Raw genomic sequence first — 26,859 nt, forward strand, 5'->3', positions numbered from 1 at the left:
AAAATATGTGAGTCAGACCACCTATGCTAAAGATGGGGAAGCCGTGTTCTAGAGATAACTGAAGATTACTGATCCAGCAGAACCTGAAAGGACACACTGCCCATTCCCTCTTCTAAGTTATTCCAGCAATTGGATGACTACCCCTTTTCTGAGTCTTCTTATTGATCATTCAAAGGCCTCTTCCATTTTAGTTGCATGTCCTCAGACCATTTTGCTATAGCACCCTTCTCCGACACAGTCCTCGCATGGAAAGGTTTCTGGGATTATGTGAAGTTCAGATGTTATGATTAATTTTTCACGGGAATCCATAAAGCCGGAATATGTAGCCTGCAATAGAATCATATTCTTGAAAGCTCTGCTTCAGAAAAAGGTGCAAAAAATGCTGTGCCAAACAGTTCCTTATTCCCCGATTTATATTGCTCATGAAGATGGGGAGGAGGCATTAAGGCATAGTTGGGCAATTATATTAACATGCGGTCTATCCATTTTTGAGTTAAGAGAAGGAAGCTGCAATATTATACCCTATATGCCAGTGATGGTGAACCTTTTAGGCAATCAGTGCTGAAAAGGGACAGAGAGTGCGCTTGTGACCTGGAAGAGGAGCTGCCCAGGGGGCATGCGCGCACCAGAAAATGCATTTCTGGTTTCCAGCGGGTGCCTGCCTGTCGACCAGCTAGACTTCCAGTTACTGCTGTGCATGTGCGGGCGACAATCAGCTGGCGGGTGCACATGCTCATCCCAGAAAACCCTTCCAGTTTCCGGCACTGCCGCATGCGTGGACAGCTGATCATTGCATGCGCACCAGAAATATGGGAGAGGAACGGGCAATGCCGCGTATGCCAAGTGACATGGCTCCGCATGCCACTTCAGGCATGCATGTCATAGGTTCGCCATCACGGTGCTATGCTCTTCTGGTTGGAAAGTAGAACTGCCCTCATAGTTTTATCACAGCACAAATTCAGCGGATTGGTTTTTCAACCGAGGTAACTTCGTTTATTTATTGGAATCATGCCTTTATTCTTTATACAAATAACTCAAGGCAGTGAACATATCCTACACCCTTTCCTCCTCCTATTTACGCCACAAGAACAACTCTGCGAGATGGTTGGCACTGAGAGTGACTGGCCCCAAGTCACTCAGTTGGCTTTGATGGTTAAGGTTGGGCTAGAACTCGTGGACTCCTGCTTTCTAGCCTGGTGTCCTAATCACTAGATCAAACTGGTTCTCACTTTAGCGTAAGAATTACTCATTCTAAATTATTAACGTAATTCCTCGCTCTCATATGTGTTCCCTCTGGGACAAGAATTTGTTTTCGATAGATGATGGGTAGGTATCTGCATTCTGTTACTGAGGATGTTGATGTATGAACTCAACAAGGATCACCTGGTAAAGCAGGAGAAATTTATCTCGATTCCATAGATCAGCCACAGGTAAAGCACCTGGGGACAAGACTCTCAGATTCTCCTGCCATCTTCCAGCCCTAGCAGTCAAGTTACAAGGTGTGGCAGGAGGAGTTAAGTTGCTAATGCCTGCAAGCTGTATTTCTGTCTACTGTTGAATATAAGTTTAGTGTGCTTCTAAATCTGAACATCGCTAAACCCATGTTCTGGTTGCTTCTGAACATGGATTTAGCATTCTTTTAGAAGAAGGATTTAAAGAAGCCCCAGTTACTCGTTGGCCTTACAGCTAAGATCAAGCATACACAGTAAAGTAGCCCAACTAACAGTTGGCTGCAGGTCTGGTTGCTCCCACACCACAAACACTGTCCAAGCCCACCCACCCCACCCCACCCACCTGCCTGTCAGCTGTATTTTAAGTTATTTTTAAACACAGCTTTTGACACACTTCTGAAAGAACCTGAGGTAGCCGAAACAGTAGTTTTAAGAACAGGGGAATTGCTTGGTTAAATGGAAATTTGGCAGAGCTGATTGACAAATATTGGCTGTTCAAAACAGGCAGCAAAATACCAATGAAGACTCTAATCTCAGGAGTAGAAAAAAGAGGAGGAATCATTCCTGCCAAATTTCTAAAACATGTGATCGGGCCTGACAGCTAAAGTGCAAATCTTTCTCTGACAAGTACATGATAATCCATATGCTTCTAAAAACTCTCATATTTGTAAACTTTAACTGGATGAAATGGTACATCATAGATCAACACTTTTTCTAACAAGATACTTCAAGTGGACTAACAGAATGTGTCCAAAAACAGGGATCCATGACTCCCATGGAACTGGAATTTGGCAAATTTTATGAAACATAACAAAAAATTATCATCAGGCATTTAATGACATAATACAAGATGCCATAAAACATTTAGTTAGAACAATTAATTAGTGGAACAACTTGCCTCCAGAAGTTGTGAATACCCCAACACTGGAAGTCTTTAAGTTGTTGGATAGCCATTTGTCTAGAACGGTATAGGGTTTCCTGCCTAGGCAGGGGGTTGGACTAGAAGACCTCCAAGCTCCCTTCCAACTCTGCTATTATATTATTGTATTTGTATTTATTTGCTGGAGTCAACTGCTGATGTTTGACTGTGCCGTACGGCTCAACATGGACTACTTTCAACGTAGATGCATCTGTGAATAGTTCTCTGAGTTTTAAACAATGCCCACCATTGTTGAAGGCATTCATTAAGGACTCTGGTAAGGAAATATCTCTGAAACGATAACCCAGCAGGTTTGTATTTGTAGTAAAATGAACAGCAGATAAAAATGGAGGGGAACTGCACCTTCAAACTACTATTTCTCTCTCTGTAGCTTCACTGCATTACCGTATCACCCCACTGCAACATCTGCATTGGGTTGATCCTTGAGAAGGGGCCAGTTTGAAAGAACCAAGTTGCCAAGAGGAGCTAAGTAGGGCCCAGCCCCTGACCCTGTCATCAACCACACTATCACTGAAACATCCTGGATCACACCAATGGCAAAAATTGTGTCAGGAGCAGTGGGAAAGAGCTAATTTAAAATGGAAGCATCTAAAGCCGGGGTGTCAAACTCGATTTCATTGAGGGCTGCATCAGGGTTGTGTTTGACCTCGGGGGGTGGGGGAGTGGCAGGGTGTGTGTGTGGCCAGGGTGGACATGGTCAGCTTGATGTCACTCATGTTGGGGGCACCTGTGGTGGCTCAAGCGCTTGGCCAGCAAAAACAGGTTCCCGAGCTCTGTTTTTATCTGAGATGGCCTCCTGCAACCCTCTGCCAACGAAAATGAAACTTGGGAGAGCTGCACATGATCCTCAGAAGCTCTGTTTTTGGCTGCAACAGCCTCCTGCAATCCTCTGCCAGTGAAAACGGAGCTCGGGAGAGCAGCGTGTGGCCCTCACGAGTTCCATTTTCGCTGGCAGAGGCACCACAGGCCAGTCCTTCACTGTTTCTAGGGCAGCCCCATGGGCCAGATTTAAGCACCCCACGGGCCGGATCCAATCCCCAGGCCTTGAGTTTGACACCCCTGCCCTAAAGAAAATCGAACATATAACTGCTTTTATAAGAACAAATATTAAATGGGGCAGAAGAGAGACCCCATGTCACTGCATAGGGCTAGCCTATCCCCACTTGCTCCCTCCCCAAAATGTGGTTCTCCCCTTCTCATATTGGTTTTATTTTTTATTTCCCCTTGTTTATTCCTCCTTTGGAACAACAAAAACAGAACTAGATGCAGAGGCATCTCCAGAATAGACGCTTGCAACAGAATGCTGAAGCAATTTCTGCAGTAGACTTTCTGCCTCCCCCCCCGCCCCCCAGGTACAGACAACTCCAAATGGGATAGATTGTCCATTTCATCACTTGCCCCCTCTGCCTCTGCAGACCTCAAGTCCATCTGTCCTGTCCCCTTTCAAACATTAGAATACCCAGGATCCTAATTAAAGCCTGCTTCTTTGGCAAGCATGAAACAATTCTTTGCATGCAGAGGCGGGGATATGAGCCCTACTTTAAAAACATTTGGTCCCCCCCACCCCCATCTCAAACCCAGCTTTATAAAATAAGAAAATAAGTCTTGAATAAGAAGCACAGTTTGTAACCCTGACTGCCCTCCGCCCCCCAATGAAAAAACCATCTGCAAAACTCAATATTTACCTCAATGAAGAATCCTATCCATCCTTTGCCTGGATTTTTCATTTCTTTCTTATAAACATTTGTGCTCTTTCCAAGAAAGAAAAAGACAGGAAATAGCTGGTTACTGTTTAGAAAGTTGAAATCATCCATGAGGAAACAAGATAGCAAACCACTGATGTATATTAATGAGTATTATTTACAGAGACGGATAATGGCTTTTTTTTAAAGCTTTTGTTAGTTTTGGCCAGATTGAGCCTGAATCAATGGAGGGTTCCGAGTGGTACAGCCCTGTACGGCCGTACTGGTAGTAACCGGGAGCAGCGGCCACTGTACCAGTACGGTGGCTTGTTTGGCCCACCCGCCTGCCTGCCTTCCTTACCTGCTTTTGAAGCAACTGGGCCAATTGCGCACGCACACACAGTGTGCGGTGCATGCGTGACCTCTGCCGAGCAGCTGGGTATCGCAGGGCGGTGGCGTGTGCAGCGCACGTGCCCGACTAAGATGCCCTGCCCCATGCGCAGCGTACCGGTTACGACAGGATCCAGAACCCACCACAGGCCTGAATGTGGAGTCGGGGGGGTTGGGGTGGGATCATGAAACATACATTAAGAAAGGAAGGCAAAGCGGATAAAAACAAACGTTTTGCTGCATTTGAAAATGGCCAGATAGGACAACCAAGGAACTGGCCCAAAGTGAGATCTGGATAGCTACTCCGTCTGAGGAGTTACAACATGATAACGCTTCTTCAGAGATAACAGATGAAGGAGCTGCTCAGCTAGACACTCAATGGTGGGATATGTTGGGAACTATCGTAATAGCAATATTTAAACATCCGTAAGTTTCCCATCCATGTCTTACACACCTGGGTGCTTTCTATTAATTGGATGGCTTTATTTCTTCCCGCCAAAGCTGAATGAATGAATGAAGGTCTACTCACCACTTTATTCACCTTAGTACGAGTCCATTTAATAGGATTCTTTTTAGGTTTTTCTCCAGATAGCGCATGCATCCTGAAATCTCTCCTAGAGATGTTAAAAGTAGTGGAGAAAATTGTACACTCCAATATTGTTTTTTCTTCCTCCTTTTTGAATTGGTTTATTTCTCATTCTAATTCTATATTTCCTTTTGGTTTATATCATTTTTTAAAAAAAGAAATGTCATTTGGTTTTGCAAATGTAACTCTCAAAAAGGGACAGAGAATGGGAAAAATAAATAAATGTATAGGATACCTTGTATCATCATTAGTCTTAGCATGGTAAGCATAGATCAATGAAGGCTCCTGGTCTGTGCAAAAGTAAATAGCTCCTCCAGTATTTTTCTAGAAAAAGAGGAAGGATCAATGAGAAAGAAATGAAGGCAGGTGTTCTTTGAGTGCTGTTTTCCTTTTTCCCTAAGTGGAAACAAAAAACACAGTTGACACATAAATCAGATTTTGGATGACCATGTCATTAAGGCGGTCTTCTCCAATTTGCTGTTGTCCTGATGTATTTGGAAGTCAACCCTCATCCTCCTCTATTACGACCTGATGAAGTCAAGTTATGATGGGCCATCAGTTAAATAGCTTTATATAAACCTGGTATGTGGAACAAACAAACTTTGGTAGCTTGAGGCTGAATTTGATATTTGGATGGGGTGCAAATAGACTGCAATAGGAAACATGCATTAAGAGACAAGCAAATTCGAGTCACATCAGTGCATGGGTGGGTCTGGGACTCTTCTTTTTAAAGGGTAGGATCTTTCTGTATGTCTGTTTAAGGTTTGCATTCCTATTCATCTGATGTCTTCTGTTTTGAGATAATTTTACAGTTACTGGACCATAGAGAGCTCTCTGCAAAATCAGCAGTGGAAGCAACACTGGGACACCAGGAAAGAGACAGGCAAGTCAATAGCAATAGCACTTAGACTTATATACAACTTTACAGTGCTATACAGCCCTCTCTAAGCAGTTTACAAAGTCCCCATATTGCCCCCAACAATCTGGATCCTCATTTTACCCACCTTGGAAGGACGGAAGGCTGAGTCAACCTTGAGCCTGGTGAGATTTGAGCTGCCCAATTGCAGGCAGCCAGCAGGCAGCAGAAGTAGCCTGCAGTACTGTACTCTGACCACTGTGCCGCGGCGGCTCATCCTTTTTGCCTTAGCTATCTCAGCTGCAGTGGGATCACTGGGTGGATAGGACTGTGAGTGAATGTATGGAGCCTGATTCCTACCTCAACATCTGGCATTGCATGTGGTCCTCAGGGCTGCAATCCTCTTGCTCCAGCCCTCCTTCTCCCACCAACCCCAGTTCTCCCACCCACCCTCATGACCCAGTTCTCAAAGAATGGGAAATACCTTTTCTCACTCAGAATTGGATTGGGAGTATAGTCTATATTGGTTTGCAGTGACTAATGTTTGTTCAAAATAAAGAAATAGCTCATTTAAACTCTCTACTTAAAAGTAATGAGTAACATAACAAAGATTTCCCATGAAGAGTCCACGAGAGGTATTATGACTGAAACTCTTAGAATTCCCAACCACTCCATCTGGACGGTTCCAGGCTGGTGTTCTCATTGACCATCGTATTACTAAGGTAATAAGGCAGGGGTGTCCAAACTTGGGAACTTTAAGACTTGTGGACTTCAACTCCCAGAATTCCCCAGCCAGCCTGAAGTCCACAAATCTTAAAGTTCCCAAGTTTGGACACCCCTGTAATAAGGTAATTGTTTGTTGAAAATACCTTTTTGTGGAACCTAAGCTTTTTTTTTCCTTCACGTTTTATTTGTTTTATTTATATAACATCCAATTTTCATTGAAGAGCGTGTGTTCTGGGATGCAATTGTGCTTAAGTAATCATATTATACATTTTTGTTGTTATAATTCCTTGCCATCATATTAATAATATAATAATATTGTAACATTGATATTTAACTTTTAACACAGGGATGAAATGCTACCGATTTGCACTGGTTTGCGCAAACCAGTAGGGACGATTGTCACTGGTTCCACGAACCGATAGTAAAAAAAAGCGTCCGAGGATCGCATGGCTCAGCTGTGAGCTGCGCGATTGTTGGAAGCTTCCCCCCCCCACTTTTAAAAGATTTTTTTTACTACATATTCACCTGAACCTGTAGTAAAAAATGCTTTAAAAGTAAAAAAAAAGAGGTTACCACGATTGCATGGCACAGCTGAACCTTTTTTCCCACTTCTTAAAGCATTTTTTACTACCAGTTTGAGCAAATAGGTAGTAAAAAATGCTTTAAAACTTTTAAAAAGTTGCCCATGCCCACCCAGTCACATGAGTCCCCCACCAAGCCATTCCCACCAAGACACGCCCAGAGAACTAGTGGCAAAAATTTTTATATTTCACCACTGATTTAACATCATCTTCTTTAACAACTCTCCTCTTTACCATCTCCTCCAGTTGTATCTCCTCCTTTCCAACTTCTATTATTTAGCCATTGATAAAATATGTCCCATATCAAAAAGTATTCCGTTTCTTCTTTATCCTTAATAGCAAGTGTTAATCTATCCATTTCTGCACAATCTAAAATTTTCTTAGTCATATTCCCTCAGACAGGATCTCATCATCTTTCCATTTTTGCACAAATACAAGTGGCAGTTAAGATATGTAAGATCAAGTATGTGGTCTTTTTATCATATGTTTCAGGTAGAATGCCCAAGAAAAATATCTCTGGTTTCAAATCCATATGTTGTTTTGCCATTTTTTTCCAGCCATGTTTGTATTTTTGTCCAATATTGTTTTGCGTTGGGGCGTGTCCACCACATATGATAAAATGAACCAGATGCTTGCTTACACTTCCAACAATTAGCCGATCTATCTTTAAACATTTTTGCCAGTCTTGCTGGTACATCTATAAAACATTTTACACAAATTTTCCTTATATGCAGTTGACATTGTCAATTTAATATTTCTGTCTGTGGAACCCAAGCTCTTATTTTAGCATAGTAGATCAACAGTTTTTGGCTGTTGTGAATAATATGTCTCTCACCACAGTCCTGTTCCAATAGACCTCTGGATGCTGTTGATTCTGCATGGTGATAAGGTAAAAAGTGGCAGTTGGAACTCCAACACTGCTTTTATGGAAAGCTAAGTCATGGTTCATATTTGGCATGATCCTGTAAACGATCAGGGTGAGAATGGTATGAAATGCAGGCATTGCTTGAATAGTAAGAGTTCGCTTTGAAACAACTTTGCACAGCTGCCTATTTAATTTTGCACTGGCACACAAAGTAAACAAATCCTGCTATGGTGTTAAAATAATCTGCAGTACTGGGTTATTTTTCTGCTCCTAAACAAAATGCCATTTCTCCTCTACCTTGACCAAGGAGGCTATTTAGTGATCCTTGGATATTATATAGGATTGATATTACTCATCAATTGGCAAAGTCCAATAAATCCACAAACATTATCAGAGAATTGGAATTCAAGCTACATTTGAGGCAATTTTCAAATAAGACAAGCTTATCATTATTACAAGGCCCTTAGGAATAGTAAAGTCTGATTGTTCTCCTCCACTGCCTCTCATTAAGCTCTACGGTGACTAATTAAACTCGTTCATTGTCCGAAGGAGAGCTTGGATTTTGCCCAGCACAATTTCCCTCATTATTTTAAATTGAAAGTGACTGTCTAACCCAGGGGTATCAAACTCAAGGCCTGTGGGCTGGATCTGATCTGCGGGGTGCTTAGATCTGGCCCATGGGCCACCCTGGAAACAGCGAAGGACTAGCCCACGGTGCCTCTGTCAGGTTGCAGGAGGCTGTCATGGCTGAAAACACAGCTCGCAAGGGCAGTGCCCCCCCCCCAAAGCTCCATGTTCGCTGGCAGAGGGTTGCAGAAGGAGCCAAAAACAGAGCTCAGGAGCTGTTTCTCACTGGCAGAGCGCTCGGTTCTTCACAGGTACCCCCAACACAAGTGAAGTCAAGCTGGACACACCCTCCCTGGCCACGCCCCCCCCAAGGTCAAATACAACCCTGATGCAGCCCTCAATGAAGTGGAGTTTGATACCCCTGGGACCCTAACCTATGCTATCAGTATAGTTACAATACAATAGTAGAGTTGGAAGGGACCTTGGAGGTCTTCTAGTCCAACCCCCTGCCTAGGCAGGAAATCCTATACCGTTTCAGACAGATGGCTATCCAACACCTTCTTAAAGACTTCCAGTGTTGGGGCATTCACAACTTCTGGAGGCAAGCTGTTCCACTGATTAATTGTTCTAACTGTCAGGAAATTTCTCCTCAGTTCTAAGTTGCTTCTCTCCTTGATTAGTTTCCACCCATTGCTTCTTGTTCTACCCTCAGGTGCTTTGGAGAATAGTTTGACTCCCTCTTCTTTGTGGCAACCCCTGAGATATTGGAACACTGCTATCATGTCTCCCCTAGTCCTTCTTTCTCTTAAGCTAGACATACCCAGTTCCTGCAACCGTTCTTCATATGTTGTTGCAAGAGTTAAGATGTAATTGTAATAAAATCCCTCAGATGCTCTCTTTTTGTAGAATTTATTTGCAATTCATTAATTCAAACTCTCTCTGAGCAGTAGTTATTGCTCTGCTCCACTCTTCTAAAAATGCAACCCAAGAGCCTCTACACCAGAGATCGTTCTACTATGGCTCAACTCACCTGAGATATTTCTCTCCGCTTAGCTGATTAAAATAATAATAAGAATTGTCAGGCTGGCCCACTTCATCTCCTGATGCCACAAGTAGGTACTTTGCTTTGTTGCTATAATGCTTATTATATTCTGGGAACAGAAAAAAGGAAAAAAAAGGAATATGTGTGGCTCTCAGCCTTGCCTCATTTTAAGCAGAAAGCAAAATAGGACAGAGGTAATTGTTCAGAGGAAAGAGAATAGAATTGCTTTTGATATTTAATTTGTCCCCTCACCCACACCTTAAGTATGTGTCAGCCCTTCAAGGCAAATTGGATATCAAAGTAGATGTTCAAAGTAACAGAATCTAGAAACTCTAGTTGTATCTTCCCCTCCCTGCCTTTATGCTGAAGAAAACTAGGGAAAGTCTGGTCTGAGACATTTTCTCAAATTCTTTTCCTCCTTTGGGCTGAGATTTCAGATAAGCCCATTGCATTAGCTGCAGTTCTTCCTCCTGTTCCTCAAGGTTGTTCTCACAGCCCATCAATGTATGTCTCAAGTTTCTTTCACGTACTCTGCATCTCCCTAAACCCATTTCTATCCTGCTAAATACCACAGTCCTATAATCTGGTCCTTCATTAATTCAACCCACTCGTTTCATCTTCAGTGGTGCTTACTTACTCAAAGGGTCGATATTTGAAGCAATAAGTTCAAAACGGGGATGGTCGATCTGTTGAGTAATATTGAGGAAGTAGAAAGGCGCCAGTGCGAAACTCCAGCCACAATATGATCTGTACTGGTGATGTAAACTCTGCAGAAGGTTGACAAAAAGCTAGGTTGTTGGCATTCAATTTTTAAGTAGCCGACTCCCCAGTCACATGGGCAGACCAATCCTGCAAGCATCAGGCATAGTTTGGCTCCTGAGGTCCTATCAGTAATATTGGGTTCAAACCAAATTGTAGCATAGAGGTCAGCTTTCCCCAACTTAGTGCCCTCTATTTGTGAGAACTGCAACTCTCTGAAATTCTCAGGGGACAGGGCCAGGGGTGGATTAAGGCTCACTGGTGCCATAAGCACTGACAAATCTTGTTGACCCCCCCTCCTTTGTACATACTGTACAAATTTTCATTGGGTTTTTTTCTTTCTTTCTCAACTTTGTGGTGCCCCCTTTGGGCCTGGTGCCCTAGGGACGTGCTTAGTCTGTTTAATGGTTAATACACCACTGGACATGGCATATGCTATGAGCTAGATGGGATACAAGTCTGGTAACACAGAAAGAGATAGCTTCTTCAAGGGACAGTTTAGTTAGGATTTTTGGAAACTGCCTCTATTTTGTTTTAGTGACACATCAGATGACATCTCTGCTTTGGAGCAAATGCCCATTTTCAATTTTTTTTTTAAAATTCTGAATGAAGCAACAGAGATGATAATTTCACTAACTTTTCTAGGGATAAAGGGCATACTCCCAATTATTTTAAGACAGTCTAACTGTACTCCTCCTTAAAAAAAAACCAAATGGAAAAGTTTTAAATTTTTGTTTTCTTTCTGGCAGTCATTTTGTATTTTCTATAAGTCCTTCACCTTACTATTATACTAGGATGTTGGGAGGAGGCTGGCGGTGGTTTCCATAGAAACTACTGACCCCCCCCGCAAAGTAGCCTTCTTTGGGGGAAGACACCTGAGAACTTTCCAACTTGTATTTAACCATCTCAAACCTTGATACAAAATGCCCCTTCCAGTTTATGCAATAATTTGTAAGTCTACATGTTCAAGTGCAGAGATTTGGATTTATATCTCAACTCAATTTGAACTGAATGGAGAAGTAGCCTGCAAATTGGGAAGCACTGAAATTAGCTCTGACAGGACAGGATATTTTCCCCCATTAAAATGAGAGCTAGCAATAGCAGCTTGGTTCCATCCATTATTTTGGACTCCAACTTTTCCAGTGCTTTCCCACTTGCTGTGCTGATGAGGATCATTTATATTTTATTTATTTATATTTGGTGCTTCTAGACCGCCCCCTCTCCCAGAAGGGACTCTGGGCGGTGTACAGTCCATAGAGAATATCACAAAATACAATAAAAAATTAAATAAATTCTGAGGTCAAGTCCAGGACTTCTAAAACAGGCTGCTCACCCCTCTTCTGCCACAACCCAATTTTCATTTCCAGTAGTTGAAGTCACCCAATTAATGTCTGAGACCCATCAGGCTTTGTATTCTACATATTCTAAGCTGTTTAGCTTTATAATTATGGAACTTCTTCGAAAAGTTAAGAAGCTCCTTTAGAAAAATCTGGAGGAACAGAAGATTTCTTCTGTCACGATCCAACCCAGTATACACAAAGTACAGGTGTATACTGTACTGCATCTGAAAACTCTCACCTTAGCAAAATTCAGGATATCCATAACGACTGTGACAAATGATACCACGCGCTTGTCAACGGCTGCAGTCAGCCAAACAATCCATCCACGCTAAGAGGGAGAGAAAGAAAGAAAGATGGCACCCACCAGAGAATGAAGAAACACTTGGAAACTTAACTCAGCTTTGTCTCCTTTGCTTTTACTCCCACCTTCAAGCAATAGCAATAGCAAAAGCAATAGCAGTTAGATTTATATACTGTCCCATAATGCTTTACAGCACCCCCTGGATGGTTTACAGATGTCAGTATATTACCCCCAACAATCTAGGTCCTCATTTTATTGACACTGGAAGGCTGAGTCAACCTTGAGCCCTCCAGGATCAAACACCAGGCGGTGGGCAGAGTCAGCTTCCAATGCTGCATTGTAACCACTGTGCCACCAGTACTCACCATTATGGATGCCAGACAAATCAAATTTGCATGGAATATCACACTTCGGCTGCAAAAGTCCAGGCAACCATTAGAGGCATACCAGGGGTCTTCTGTGATGAAGCCGAAGGACAGAAAGAGGGAGTAGTGACCTTCCTCCCATATTTAGGCATACCAGGGGTTGTAACACTAATACATACCTATTTCCCTGGCTCAACTGATAAGGAAGTGAGCCCGTGGCTTAGTGGCTAACACTCCTGCCTAAGATATATACAGCCCGGGTTCAAATCCCAGTAAGGGTATGGCTAGCTGATGAGAGCTAATTAGCTCGAAATAGATCTATACTAGTCTCCCTTTATTTATTTATCAGTACAAATAAAACACAAATATAAAAGGCAACATTAAAAATAAAAATATGGTTTTCTGCCTGCATGGTCTTCTGTGATGAAGCCGAAGGACAGAAAGAGGGAGTAGTGACCTTCCTCCCATATTTAGGCATACCAGGGGTTGTAACACTAATACATACCTATTTCCCTGGCTCAACTGATAAGGAAGTGAGCCCGTGGCTTAGTGGCTAACACTCCTGCCTAAGATATATACAGCCCGGGTTCAAATCCCAGTAAGGGTATGGCTAGCTGATGAGAGCTAATTAGCTCGAAATAGATCTATACTAGTCTCCCTTTATTTATTTATCAGTACAAATAAAACATATATATATATATATATATACACACACACACACACACACACACACACACACACACACATATATATTTGTGTTACAACCCCTGGTATGCCCAAATACAACACACACACACACACACACACACACACACATGTATTTATGTATGCATGAATATATACCAGGGGTTGTAACAGAAATACACACACACACACACACACACACACACACACACACATATATGGCTAGCTGATGAGAGCTAATTAGCTCGAATAGATCTATACTAGTCTCCCTTTATTTATTTATCAGTACAAATACAACACACACACACACACACATATATATGTATTTGTGTTACAACCCCTGGTATGCCCAAATATGGGAGGGAGCTCACTACTCCCTCTTTCTGTCCTTCGGCTCATTACAGAAAACCATAAAGGCAGAAACCCATATTTTTATTTTTAAGGTTGCCTTTTTATATTTGTGTTGTATTTCAAATCCCAGTAAGGGTATGGCTAGCTGATGAGAGCTAAATAGCTTGAAATAGATTTATACTAGTCTCCCTTTATTTATTTATCAGCACAAATACAACACATACACACACACACATATATACACACATACACATACACACGCACACACGCACACACGCACACACACACACAACTTCCCAGCCATCTTATTTAGGCCTTGGCCCTCTCAGATACCTTGGATGAGCCTAGTAGCATAAATTTGGTGAGTTGTACATTTCCACCAGTCTGTTTCCGCAAGAAATCTGTAACTGTGTCCATGGCTCGCACAGTGGCCTGCATAGGAAGAGAGCAGGATTATAGCTTCTGGCTTTAATGCTGATTTGACATGGTACATTCAAAGCAGCGGTTCTCAACCTGTGGGTTGGGACCCCTTTGGGGGTCAAACGACCCTTTCACAGGGGTCGCCTAAGACCATCGGACAACACATATTTTTGATGGTCTTAGGAACCGAGACACCAATTTTATGGGTGGGGGTCACCACAACATGAGGAACTGTATTAAAGGGTCGCGGCATTGGGAAAGTTGAGAACCACTGATTCAAAGCATCAACAAAATTATATTTTAAACATACAGTATATGTTTAATAGGCTCCTTTGAAAAACCAACATCTTTCTACTGAAAAGGGAAAAAAGAACACGCAGTGCTCCACATGTGAGGCAGCAGAACAATTATTATAAGTTTGATTCATTTCCCATAACTTGAAAGGTTAGTCATTGCATCATCTATGGGCTAATCCTAAAGCGGTCACAAGGATTTATTTAGGTGCATGTATTTAAAAGTCCTGTCATTCTTTTCTAAATGTGGTAAGTACCAAGTTATTTGCTAATGATTTTTTATGAAGTCTTCCTAGGAAGAGAACAACAATATTTTGGAAACCTTTTTATTGCCCACATGTGTAAACATTTTGGTCATAGAATGCCTTTCTCTCTCTCTTCTTTCTTTTCATTGACAACTAAGCATTGCTGATGCTAAATAGATGTTAAATAGAAAGGAGCTTTCTACAGCTCACAAGGTAAACACATGTGGTCTACAGCAGCGGTCCCCAACCTTTCCAGCTTGGCAGACTGGCGAGTGGGACGAGATGGTTCTGTGTGAGTGCCAGGTGCATGAGCGTACGCATCTTCATTTGTGCAACCGCCCTTCTCCCACAAATGGAGCTGTGCACATGTACAAGCGCTTCCCCCACCACCACCACTGTGTGACCCGGTTAAGAAAGGGCCATGGGATTGAGGACTCCTGGTCTACAGACAGACACAGACATTAGAAGGACATATAGCTACACAAATCATCTGTACCCTGGAAAGATTTCATTAGGTTCAACACAGTGGTGAAATTCACAAAATTTTTACTACTGGTTCTGTGGCTCTGGCTTGGTGGGCGTGGCAGGGAAAAGGATATTGCAAAATCCCCATTCCCTCCGGATCAGCTGAGACTCAGGAGGCAGAGAATAGATGGGGGCAAGACCAGTCAGAGGTGGTCTTTACCGGCTCTATGAACTACTCAAAATTTCCGCTACCGGTTCTCCAGAACTGGTCAGAACCTGCTGAATAACCACCTCTGCTTCAACAGCTACACTGTACAGTAAATATGGGAAATCTGCAGTCCTCTATAGCAGCAGTCCCAAAACCTTTTGAAACCAAGACAGATTTCATGTAAAGCAATTCTTCCATGGACAAGATAGGTGGGTGGGATGGTTTCATGTGCTACCTAGATCCCACATAGGTGCAGATGAAGCTTCGCTCACTTGCGCGGCTGGGTTTCTAACAGGCCACAGATTAGTACTGGTCAACATCCTGGAGGTTGTAGGGATTCCTGCTCTATATGTTGTAGATTACCAGTTTGTCTTTTCTGTTCAAGTGAGCTGAGGTTGATGGGGATTACAGCCCAATGATCTCTGGAGAATCCCAAGGTCTACAACTCCATAGTAAGGAATGTGAATTTCAGAATTACCTTGACCATTGGGAATTGGATGACCCAGTCCAGCGAAGTAGTTGGGTCACTAATAAATCTCCATACAATATATGCAAATAAACTATTTTCTGTTATATTCTTCATCCCAAAAGGATGTTTCTGGAAATAATAATAAGAAAAAAATAGTCATTTCTTGTTTTACAAAATAATGGCAGATACTATCACTTGCGTGAAGGAAGAATGCATTTCGTCCACTTCCCAGCATCTGTTGCAAATTGCTCAGAACTCAGACCTAACCTCTTTGCTTAGCAAGAGATGTTTAGCCAATAATCTACAGTCATACTTGTTTTTTTTCTCTTCAACTGCAGTCTAGGAAAAAAAAGTATGTATGTATGATTTCATGTCTGTAAAAGTAATGCAAGCAGAAGTAATCCTCACTTAGCAATTGGGACTGACAGTTCCATTGCTATGCAACACAGTTACTAAGTAAAACATTGCGCAACTGCAATGGACTTTCCATTCAGTCATTAAGCAAGACATCACCTCACTACAACTCGTAATTTTACTGCCTCTCCATTGATCCTCCATTGATCCCCTCCATTGATTATTGGAAGCTGGTTGTGAAATGGAGAAATAGTGGTGGTGTATCTACAGGATGTTGCAATTATTGTAAAGGCCCACCAGTTGCAAAGCACTCAGACGTCACTCATGTCATACTGCCATGATCAGAATGTCAAGAACTTTTTGTGGATCTGTTCCTGCTGCCATGGAAACTCCAGAATATGACAGAACTATTATTCTCAAGTTTTGAAAGGCTGCTTAGTTGATATACAATAAAGTACCATAAGGAAATTTGTAGGACTCCAAAATTGCAGGCCAATGTATAGCGTTACTCAACAGCCATATGTGCATATTTATACAACTAAATTACCATTGGTGTGTGTGTGTGTGTGTGTGTGTAATACACATTATTTCCAAATTTACACTGATTTAAGTATTTGAGTACATGTATATCATGTAAAAATGAGTGATTTCATTTTGTAAAAAACCCCAACAACCTCTAAGTGGCTATATTTTTTTAATCCACTCAGTTTATGACTCTTGAAATGCTGGCTGTTATTTCTGTTTTCCTTTGAATGTTACTACCTGCTTTTCTGCAGGCCATATACTCTATTGCAGTGGCACAGAACGTTTCCATCAGGAGCTTCTTTGGGGTCTAAAATTATTGTCCTGCATCACTACCTCTCCTCTGAAAGGTAGAAGGGAACTTCAAAGCAGGCAAAAGCCACAAGTACTTACGTAGAAAGTGAGAGGCTGGAAGGGGATCTGCAGCAGACGAACTGCAACCCTGCCAAGACAAATCAGTCAGTCCAAACCAGTTTCGAAGAACAAAAACATCACTCTGGCATCACTCTGCTTTATAATAGGCAAACTCAGACAAAGTACCGTATTTTTCAGAGTATAAGACGCACCAGAGTATAAGACGTAATAAGGTTTTGAAGAGGCAAATTAAAGAAAAAAGTCTTTGCAATCTGCAGATCTCCCGAAAATGGCCCGGTTTTTGTGAAAATGGGCCCATTTTTTGTCAAAAAAAGGGCATGTACAGTCTTTAGGAGGCTTATAGAGTGCTCCTGGGGACTGGGGGGGGGGATTGAGCAAAAAACGGCCCGTTTTTCACTCATTTCTGCCCTCTCCAGCCCCCAGGAGCATTCTGCAAAGCTCCTAAAGGCTCTGCATGGCTATTTTGGTGAAGGTGCAGGGTTTCAGGAGGCAAAAAATGCTGTATTCAGTGTATAAGACGCACCCAGCTTTTCAGCCTCTTTTCTGAGGGAAAAAGGTGCGTCTTATACTCTGAAAAATATGGTAGTTTGACACCAGTAACACCAGATAGATGTCATTTAAAGAGTTAGTCAGCCTGTGGCCTGCACCCAGCTTTCACCCCCTTTTTATGACCCCATGAATCCCCAGCTGTCACAGGGCTGCAAGTATCCATGGCTAGTTGTTAAGTCAAGTCTATTCCACTATTCTAAACAGAAAATAACAATTGAAAGGGCCCAAGCTTTTCATTTCAACAAAATAAAAATCAGTTCATAAACATCCATTCGTCATTCCCACCCACTCGTTAAAAAAACAATAAATCTGAGCTCTGCAATTGTGAGAGCATTTTTCTATCACTTTTGTCTCTCCGCTCTCACCACCCCCAAATCCATATATGCCGGGCAAAGATTTGATCTGCAATTGGAAAAAATGGTAATTAATTATGTTGCATTGAATGCACTCCTTTAGTAGTGAAATTATATTTATCAACTGTAGCAAAACTCTGATTTTTAGATGTGGCTGAAAACCAGAGAATGGTGGGGTATGCTCGCTGTTTAGTAGCTAAGGGTCTTATAATAGCAATAACAATAGCACTTGGACTTATATACCGCTTCACAGGGCTTTCCATCCCCCTCTAAGCGGTTTACGGAGTCAGCATATTGCCCCCAACAAGCTGGATCCACAATTTACCAACCTCGGAAGGATGGAGGGCTAAGTCAACCTTGAGCCTGGTGAGAATCGAACTGCCGAACTGCTGGCAGCTGGCAGTCAACAGAAGTAGCCTGCAGTACTGCACTCTAACCACTGAGCCACCACAGCTCAATGCAATGCAATCCACTCGCTCTAAAATTCATGGTCCTTGCTCGTGTACCCAATGTCTCTAGCTATGTGACATTGAGAATAATTCTGCTTTTCAGATGTAAAACGTTCGGCTTATTCCATTAGATCCAACTCTAATATAGTATTGCATTGTAAGAAAATAATGAATTAGTGTGCATTTGAATGTTGCTGGGGTTCAAAGTCTTCATTTAAAAAACCTTAATGGAACATAAGTGCAGACTTGGAGAGGATATTCAAATAAGTATTAAACTATATTTAGAAAAAGACACTCAGGTTTATTTTTTAATCATAACCCCCATAATTTTCTGTCGTTGTCTTATGTAGGTAGTCCTCAACTTACAACCATTCATTTAGTGACTGTTCAAAGTTACAGCAGCACTGAAAAAAGAGATGTGTGACTGTTTTTCACACTTACGACCGTCACAACAGCTCCAAAATCACGTGATCAAAATTCGGATGCTTGGCAACTGGTTCATATTTAAGATATGTCCCAGGGTCATGTGATCAGTTTTTGCAACCTTCTGACAAGCAAAGTCAATGGGGAAGCCAGATTCACCTTAACAACCGTGTTACTAAATGAACAATTGCAGTGATCAACTTAACAACTGTGGCAAGAAAGGTTGTAAAATGGGGCATACTCACTTAACTATTATCTTGCTTAGCAACAGAAATCCTGAGCTCAGTTGTGATCATAAGACAAGGACTACCTGTATCTTTATTCAATACTTCAAGAATCAAAATGAACAAAATTGGAGATAGTGAATATACTGTCTTGTCCCCTAACAAGGTTTTGTTTGTTTTCCATTAAGAATTATTTGTGCTTTCTGAGAAGTATAAATCCCCTTTACCTATTTAATAGCGTTCGTATGTTCCAGAACTTTAAACAGAAAAAAAAAAAATCCAAATCATCGAAGGACCTTCTCTGCAACTAAGAATATTAATGTAACTTGAAACTTACAAATTAAGGTCATTTGTAAATGTCCTGATGTTAATTTTAGAAGATCCTCTAGAGGGAGTAGAAGCATTAATGGGAAAATCAAAGGAATTTCGTACATTAGCGGATTTAAGATTAATAAACAGAAGACAAAAATATTAACAAAATGAAACTATAAGATTAATTAGAACTGATTGAGAAAACATGTTTTAAAAGTGAGAAAAAGTAAAACATTTGAGCATTACTGTGACAAATATGAATTGTATGCTATTTCAAAATGATTATGTTAAGACAAGGACTGAAATTAAGAAAGACATATTAAGATGGGAGTGATTAAAATTGTCACTGTTGGGGAGAATTTGTGTAATAATATGGTTTTTTTTTTGCCAAAATGATATTTTTGTTTCAGACAATGTACATGTTTTGATATCGGATATACCATTTAAATGGCAAGATAAAAATATTAGGATTAAATATGGTATAACTTGCTTAATTAGAGAAAAAGACATTATCCATATTTTTATTGGTGGCTGGAAGCCTTTTTTGAATTTTTTGTAGGAAAATGAAAAGAATGAAGTTGTAATTTATGGTTTTCATGATTAGACAGGATAGATTATAAAAAGAAGAGCATTATGACGTAACTTCATAGAAAGAGAGATGTATGTACTGTATGTATGTACCTCACTAGCCAATTTACCCCAAACAATAGTTACAAGGGTAACAGGATTAGTCTTTCTCCGTGATGTTACCAAAAGTAAGTGCACTTTGGGGTACCTACTCTGTTCTCTTTCCTTGGCTTTCCCTCCCCACCCTCAAATTATTTCCACAGAAGTGATTTATAGCATCTTCAAGCATCTCCAGACATCAATACACTGATATAACAGCAATGAAGACATGTTTTATATTTCCAGAGCAATATATGATGATACTATAAATCATGATTATGCAAATAGCTGAACAACTCCTTCAGTCTTTTCCCCCCTCTGATTGCTTTGCTTTTTTGTTCTGATAAAGTTTGCAGTTATTGCTGTTCCACTTCTTCCTCTGCCAGCTTTCAAAGACCTTTTCCTCCCTCAAAAGATTAATGTTCTTTCTCCTTTGCTGCCCTTAATATTTCAAACTACCTTCTGGAGCCTTTGTGCTGAGCCATCTATCTTAATTCCTTTACATGGTCACAGGAGACTCTACAAAAAAGACATATGATGGGCCAATAGGGTGATCGGATGAAATAAAGACTTGGACAGGGACTTGGAGAAAATGCTGTGATCAAAACTTCTGGAAAAGCATATTCAAGAAGTCCAAGTTAAGTATTAGTAACAATCAATATCCTACTTTATTAGTTCTTAATCTAGGAAGGTGGAGTTACAGCTCTATTTAATCCTACTTCTATTCATCTTTCCTCCCTCTATATTATTAGGTCTTAGATCCTAATCTTATAAGAGACAAAGAAAATGTAAAAATAACTAGAGATACAGTAGATGTACAGTTGAGACACATTCAGTTATTACTTTCTACATCTTCCTGCCTTCAGGTTCCTAATTCCTGTAGGATTGGTGATAGCAATAGTACTCAGATTCAGTGGTGGGATTCAACCGGTATAACAACCAGTTCGCTGAGAGTGCGTGCAGTGTGTTTGAAAACACACTTCTACTGCAGCCCCAATGCAAAACAGGAAATGGAATATAGGTCAGTACAGTGCAGGGGCAGGCAGCCGGGCCCCCGGCTAATCATCAGAGAGAACTGGTTCATTCTCAGCTGATGGTTGGAGCTACCGGTTCACCAAAACTGGCCCAAACCAGCTGAATCCCACCCCTGGTCAGATTTATATACTGCTTCACAGCCTCTCTAAATGTTTACAGAGTCAGCAACAATCTGGGTCCTCATTTTATTGGCCTCAAAAGGATGGCTGGCTGGTCAACCTTGAGGATCGAACCATTGGCAGTCAGCAGAATTAGCCTGCAGTACTGTATTCTAACTATTATGCCACCACGGCTGCTGATTCCTATGGAAACTATTGAGAACTTTTCCTGAAAAGTTGTTGAACTGCCATTACCCCCCCTACTTAAGGAAAAGTTTACATACGATCCAGTTGTGACTGCTAGAGTTCTAATCTGTTTAGCAGAGTATTCAGCAGGCTCTTCTGGATTGTCATTACTTCCACCAGCAAGCAAAAGGACACATGACTTCTTCATCTGTGCATTCTTATATACTTTGGGCTCAGCGATGGTCACCATGTGCCACCAGATTGTTTTATCCACTTCAGAATCTGGGGATGAAAAGACAGATATAGTACAGATGGGACTCCCAAGCCCCACACCAATGCAGCCAGGCACAAACTCCAACAACGATACATTATCACATCATAAAGTATTCGCTGGGACCATCCATCTCCATGGGATGAAAGAGCCTGTTAAGTTGGCCTGCCCCAGGCAATTGATGGGCCCTGTTGATTTCCAGAGACAGCATGGGACCAGGCCTATCAGGCAGTTGGGCTGAGTCATTGGCTATAGCAGTGATGGCTAAACCTTTTCCCCTTGTGTGCTAAAATTGCACCTGCGACAGCACCTGCACACCTGCCCACACCCATAATGCAATGCGCCCCACCCCTTGCACATGCATGCATGACCCCCTGCACTCCTGGGACCACAAATAGGCCGCAGGGAGGCATGCCGTAGCCCCTGCACTCCCCTCACTCCCTGCACATGTGCATGCGACCTTCAGCCCCTCTGCACATGCGTATGCATCTCCTGCATTTGCAGCAGAGACCCAAAAACCAACTGACCGGCGGAAGGCGCGCTCACAAGCGCAGTGCAATTGAGCTGGGCAATGGCTTGCGTGTCATCTGTGGCACATCTGTGGCTAAAGCCTCTAATAGGCATGTGACTAAGGCCTTGGACCAGATTGCTCCTATGTGGCCTCTCTCTGTGGGCCAATCCCAGGATGCTCCTTGGATTTCTGAAGAGCTCAAGGAGATGGAATGACAGAAGTGACACTTGCTTTTGGTCTCAGGCCTGGGGTTATTGTATTTTATAGAGGTGGGGCTGTTTTGTTTCATTTGTGTTTCTTTTAAGATTATTTTAGTTCAAGTTTTTACGATTTTGTACAGTGCCCAGAGTGTACAATACTATTGTACTACAACATTCTTGTGCACTCCCACGTAGGGAAAATATGTAGATTTGACCTACTGAATCCAGGAACTATTTTTGCTGCTCTCCAATGTTGTTTCATTTTACTACTTACGTTATCACATTTCATTTATTTTAGTTGATTATCCCCAACAAAACCATAAGCTATATTAGATGATAGGGTGAGATGGGTAGCTTTTGGGAAGATCAATGGGAGCCTGAGAGGTAATCAGGATAAGGTAATGAATGGAATAAATTGATTATTTATAAAAAAATATAAAAGTGTGAGGTTGTGGGGGGGGGGTCTCATTACTAGCAGGCTTGATTCCAAGGGACCAAGAGTGCAAGAAATGGCCAGGGAAAAGATAAGTAACTGGATAACTTAGGTAATCAAAGGAGATACAAACGAAAACACAGATTTACAATAGCAATAACAGACTTATATACCGCTTCATAGTGCTTTACAGGCCTCTCTAAGCAGTTTACAGAGGCAGCATATTGCTCCCAGAAACAATCTGGGTCCTCATTTTACTGACCTTGGAAGGATGGAAGGCTGAGTCAACCTTAACCCTGAGGGAGAAAGTTTACTCAAGAATAAGAGAGGAAAGAGGCAAAAATGTAAAGGAAGAGAGTGGCTACTCATGAGCCACCTTAAGAAGACAAAAGGGAAATAAGGAACAAATTGTCCCATTTAGGGAAGCAACTAATCCAAAGATTACTTGTGAGGAAAAAATAATAGGAGAACATGCCAGGTTGTTCTCTCCACCCTGCCTTATGCCCAGCTGATATACCTGCTTGCAGCTAAGTTCAGGGGAGATGATCATCGCTACCTGTGAAGACCTGCGTCCCATGAGTCTGGTGGAAAGAGGACTGGAGCCAAAAGAGTAAGAGGTGTCCAGTTTGTGATGGTTGGTGCAGAGAATCAAGACTGGCAGAGTCTATGAACAGCCCAACCTGCATTTGGATCAGCAAGGATTCCAGCTGGTTCAAGGGAGGGCAAGCCATCAGAAATGCATTGCCCTTTGAGGAAGAAGTTCACATGGGTGAGAGAGACAAATGCCAAATAACAAGATTTTTGTTCACAGAGCATTATAAGTTACGGTTGCATAAAATTATCCTTATAGTTGTGTAACTCTGATTGTAGACCTGTATAGTTATTCTTCATCTGAGTAGTGAAATAAAAAGTTAAAAACAGGAAGTAAAATCTTTTCACTTATTGAAGGAGCGAAATGGCCCCTAAAACCCCCTTCGGCTAGAAAGTGTTGCTTTTGAGTTGACAATTTGTATTAACTCAACATAAGTTCTCCAAGATATGGGATGACTGGCAGGAGAGATGGTGGGCAGGCATACATGATTAAATAGCCTCTTTGCTGAATGTGTTGGCCACCCACAAATTATTTATTGTGGAAAGTGTACCGCGAGGTCAAGTTTAGTACTATTTATACAATTTCATCTATAAATAAAATTCACTGTATTTCTTCAAAAAGCGCTATAACTCAGTTATGCTTTGTTCCAATCACTGGAAACAAATCAAAGGAATATGAGTCCTTTGATGATCAGCACAGGAGCATCATGTTACCATAACTTTTGGAAAGCTGGTAAGTCGTTCCAGCTGAATTTCTCCTGGCACTTCCAATGAAAATACTATTGTGCGGCTATTCTGTCTTTCACTTCTAGACAGATTTAGGTAGGTAAAGCAAGAATCTATATTCAAACAAACAGGTGGGATATAATAGAAAAGAGGATTTGGGGTCCAACTATTTCCCATCCCATTTTATGAAGAAGGAAACTTTTTACCAACTTGTCAGAAAGCATCTCCTGCCTTTTTAATAAACTTCTTCCCTGAGAAGGGTTTAGGTTTCCTCTCCACCAAGAGCAACAACCAAACAAGTCCCAAATCACCACTTCCAGAGGGCTACTTACCGTCCAACCACTTCAGTGAGGTCATATTGATGGTATAGACAGTGGAGTCATGGTGCTTCTTTTTAGACACAAGGGTGTAACTGTAATGAAGGTCAGGACGCTTCACATAATCGTCCAAAGCCTTCGGACCGATTGGGTAAACAGGGGGCAAATGGATGAAAAAGAAGAGGTGGAACAGAAGGTCCATGCCTCAGTAGACAGTTGGAGCTGTGTGTGGTTCCTCTTCCTGCTCCTCCTTTCTTAGAAGGATCCAGGATTTCCTTTACAGGCAAATAGGTGGGAGAAATCTACTTGCCTTATTCCTCACCTCAAAACTATCATGGAGTAATTTTCAAAAGGTATGTCAGTCCAAATATCCCACTTCTGCTTATATGTGCAACTCTAGAGGGCTGTACCTGAGGGACATTATACAAGGGAACCCAACGTCCTGGGGGATGAGTCTAACTACAAGCATAATGAGGAGCTTTCCTTCTCTTGTTGGTGAGAAAGAAACAGGACCAACATTTGGAGAAGCCTAGAGAAAAATCACATACATACACGTGACGACTCTTTTTCTTGATATTCAGCCAGCTGCAAAAGGGAAGCAAAGAATATTATTCTCAAAGCTGTGAAGGCAGACTTAAAATAAGATTTATCACACAGTCTGGAATGTGGTACAAATTGTGGAATTAATGAAAAGAAGGCTCAAAATGAAAAGATAAAGGAAGAGCACAGAAATACACGCAGATATCCATAGGGTTTAAATCTCTTTAGGTACAAGAAGAAGAAAAAATAATCCTGTCCATTTTATATGTGTATGCCCTATGGGGACCAGTAGACAAAGAGGTCCTGAATCTTTGGGGACCAGTAGACAAAGAGGTCCTGAATCTTTGGGGACCAGTAGACAAAGAGGTCCTGAATCTTTGGGGACCAGTAGACAAATGTGGAATTTTGAGAATATGTTGGGACCATGCCCCCCGCCCAAAGCTGAAAAATGATATGCTCATTCACAGATTCTTTGTCATGAGGGACATTCCAGTAAGAAAGGAACTACTTATTAGAATGCTACTGCTGAAGTCCTTGTTTCTCACATGTTTCCTAAATCCATGTTTCCTTTATAGTCCATTTCTGGGCAGACTGAGCATATTTCCAAAGCACTGGCTTCGAGCTCTTTATGTTCACTTCCTAAGAAAGCTTACGTGGGCCCATTTGGAGATCAGAGGCACTCCTTGCAATAAGGATGCTTTTTGTGACGATATGTGAAAATGACCTTGGGACAGGAGGAAAAGCTAGTAGGCAGTTATCATGCCGAAGATATCTCAGCCAACAGAAGGAAAATGAGCATTGGAAGTGTCTCAGAAAGGATCTTCCAAGGGTGGGCAAAAATGTTAGCAAGGGGTTCTCTGCCTGGTTGCTGGGTGGGCGTGGCCATGGTGGGCATAGCCTAGTTGGCCTCCTGCACCACGGTGGGAAGGGGGTGTTTTTGCCCTCCCTGGGCTCTGGAGGCTTTCCTTGAGCCTCCAGGAGGGTGAAAATGGCCTCCACAGGCTCCGGAGGCCCAAATCAGGCCTGTTTCCGGCCTTCCCGAACTTCCGGTAGGCCCGTTTTTCGCTGTCTCCGAGCCTTTGCATGCGCTCTGCACTTGTCTGCATCCAAAATGGGCCATGTGGGGCTCCTGGGAGAGGCGGGGTGGGCAAGGCCAGCCAGGAATGGGATTTGGGGGTTCTCCAAATAGAATCTTAGCCAGAGGTTCTCCTGAACCCCTGCGAACCCCCAGCAGCCCACCCCTGGGATCTTTCCTAGTTTTCTGAACATAAAAATGAAGGAGAAAAGTGCTTTTAGATTTGCAAGTCACTGTTACACTAACTTTACAATAAGGATGATCTTAGAACTCGTGGTATAATGCCTCTTGTCAGGATACCCTGAAGGGCTGTGAAAGATTGATGTTATGGTTTGCCACATGCTGGCCTCTGAAAAATGTAAACAATTCTCCAGGACAGGGAAACACAAGAGGAAGTGCTTGTAGGCATTCCAAAAGGAACTCTGGATCATTAATATTTTTCATGCCATTTACTGTATGCCATGCCAAAATTAGCTTCTAGGGTTTTGAAGGAGCCTAGGCAGAGAGAGTAACCTAAGGTAGAGGAGAGTAACCTAAAATGCTAATATTATGTTCTTTGGATCATTAGACAATATGTTCTGTTCAGCATTTTTGAAGTCAAAGTACAGAACAACATGCAAACATTGCTTTGATTGGGACAATATTTATTATTTATCTTGCCTAAAAGGCGTAGAAGACAGACAGCTCTCAGACCAGTGGGAGAACCAATAGCTGTTGCAATTCTTTTAATGAGATTTTCAAAAATAATTTTAGATTAAATTATTTTTAAACACCAAATAAAAAATGTCCTGTGCGTTCTCAAAGTAAAGATAACTACTGATAACTGTACTGTACAACATGGCATCATTCTAATAAAAAAGGAATATGATTGGAAAATGGAGTAAAAAAAAATAGTCCACTGAGGATACTGGAAGTTGAGTTAACTTCCAGACAACTCTACTGGACGACTGAGAATCTTCATTGCATACATCCACTGAGAATACTGTAAGTCTACCTAGTTTTATCAGCACAAACCCAATATGACTGCATGATCTCTGCATTTATTCCTGAAGGGACATAATAA

The 26,859-nt window shown here is 41.8% G+C and overlaps 1 protein-coding gene across 1 annotated transcript; it reads right to left on the reverse strand.

Moving 5' to 3' along the window:
- Positions 1-150: 150 nt before the first annotated feature.
- Positions 151-24,383, reverse strand: LOC309396899 (autocrine proliferation repressor protein A-like; the record flags this gene model as incomplete). The annotated part of the gene is made up of 12 exons (XM_081962447.1): positions 151-327; positions 4,077-4,142; positions 4,993-5,077; positions 5,285-5,373; positions 8,048-8,174; positions 9,675-9,795; positions 10,324-10,453; positions 12,024-12,113; positions 13,820-13,918; positions 15,596-15,715; positions 21,359-21,414; positions 24,197-24,383. The coding sequence occupies 12 exons, from the start codon at positions 24,381-24,383 to the stop codon at positions 202-204; spliced, it is 1,296 nt and encodes a 431-aa protein (XP_081818573.1). The 3' UTR covers positions 151-201.
- Positions 24,384-26,859: the final 2,476 nt, after the last annotated feature.

This window comes from Natrix helvetica, assembly GCF_964273705.1.
Source record: "Natrix helvetica genome assembly, chromosome: 1".
NCBI lineage: Eukaryota > Metazoa > Chordata > Lepidosauria > Squamata > Natricidae > Natrix > Natrix helvetica.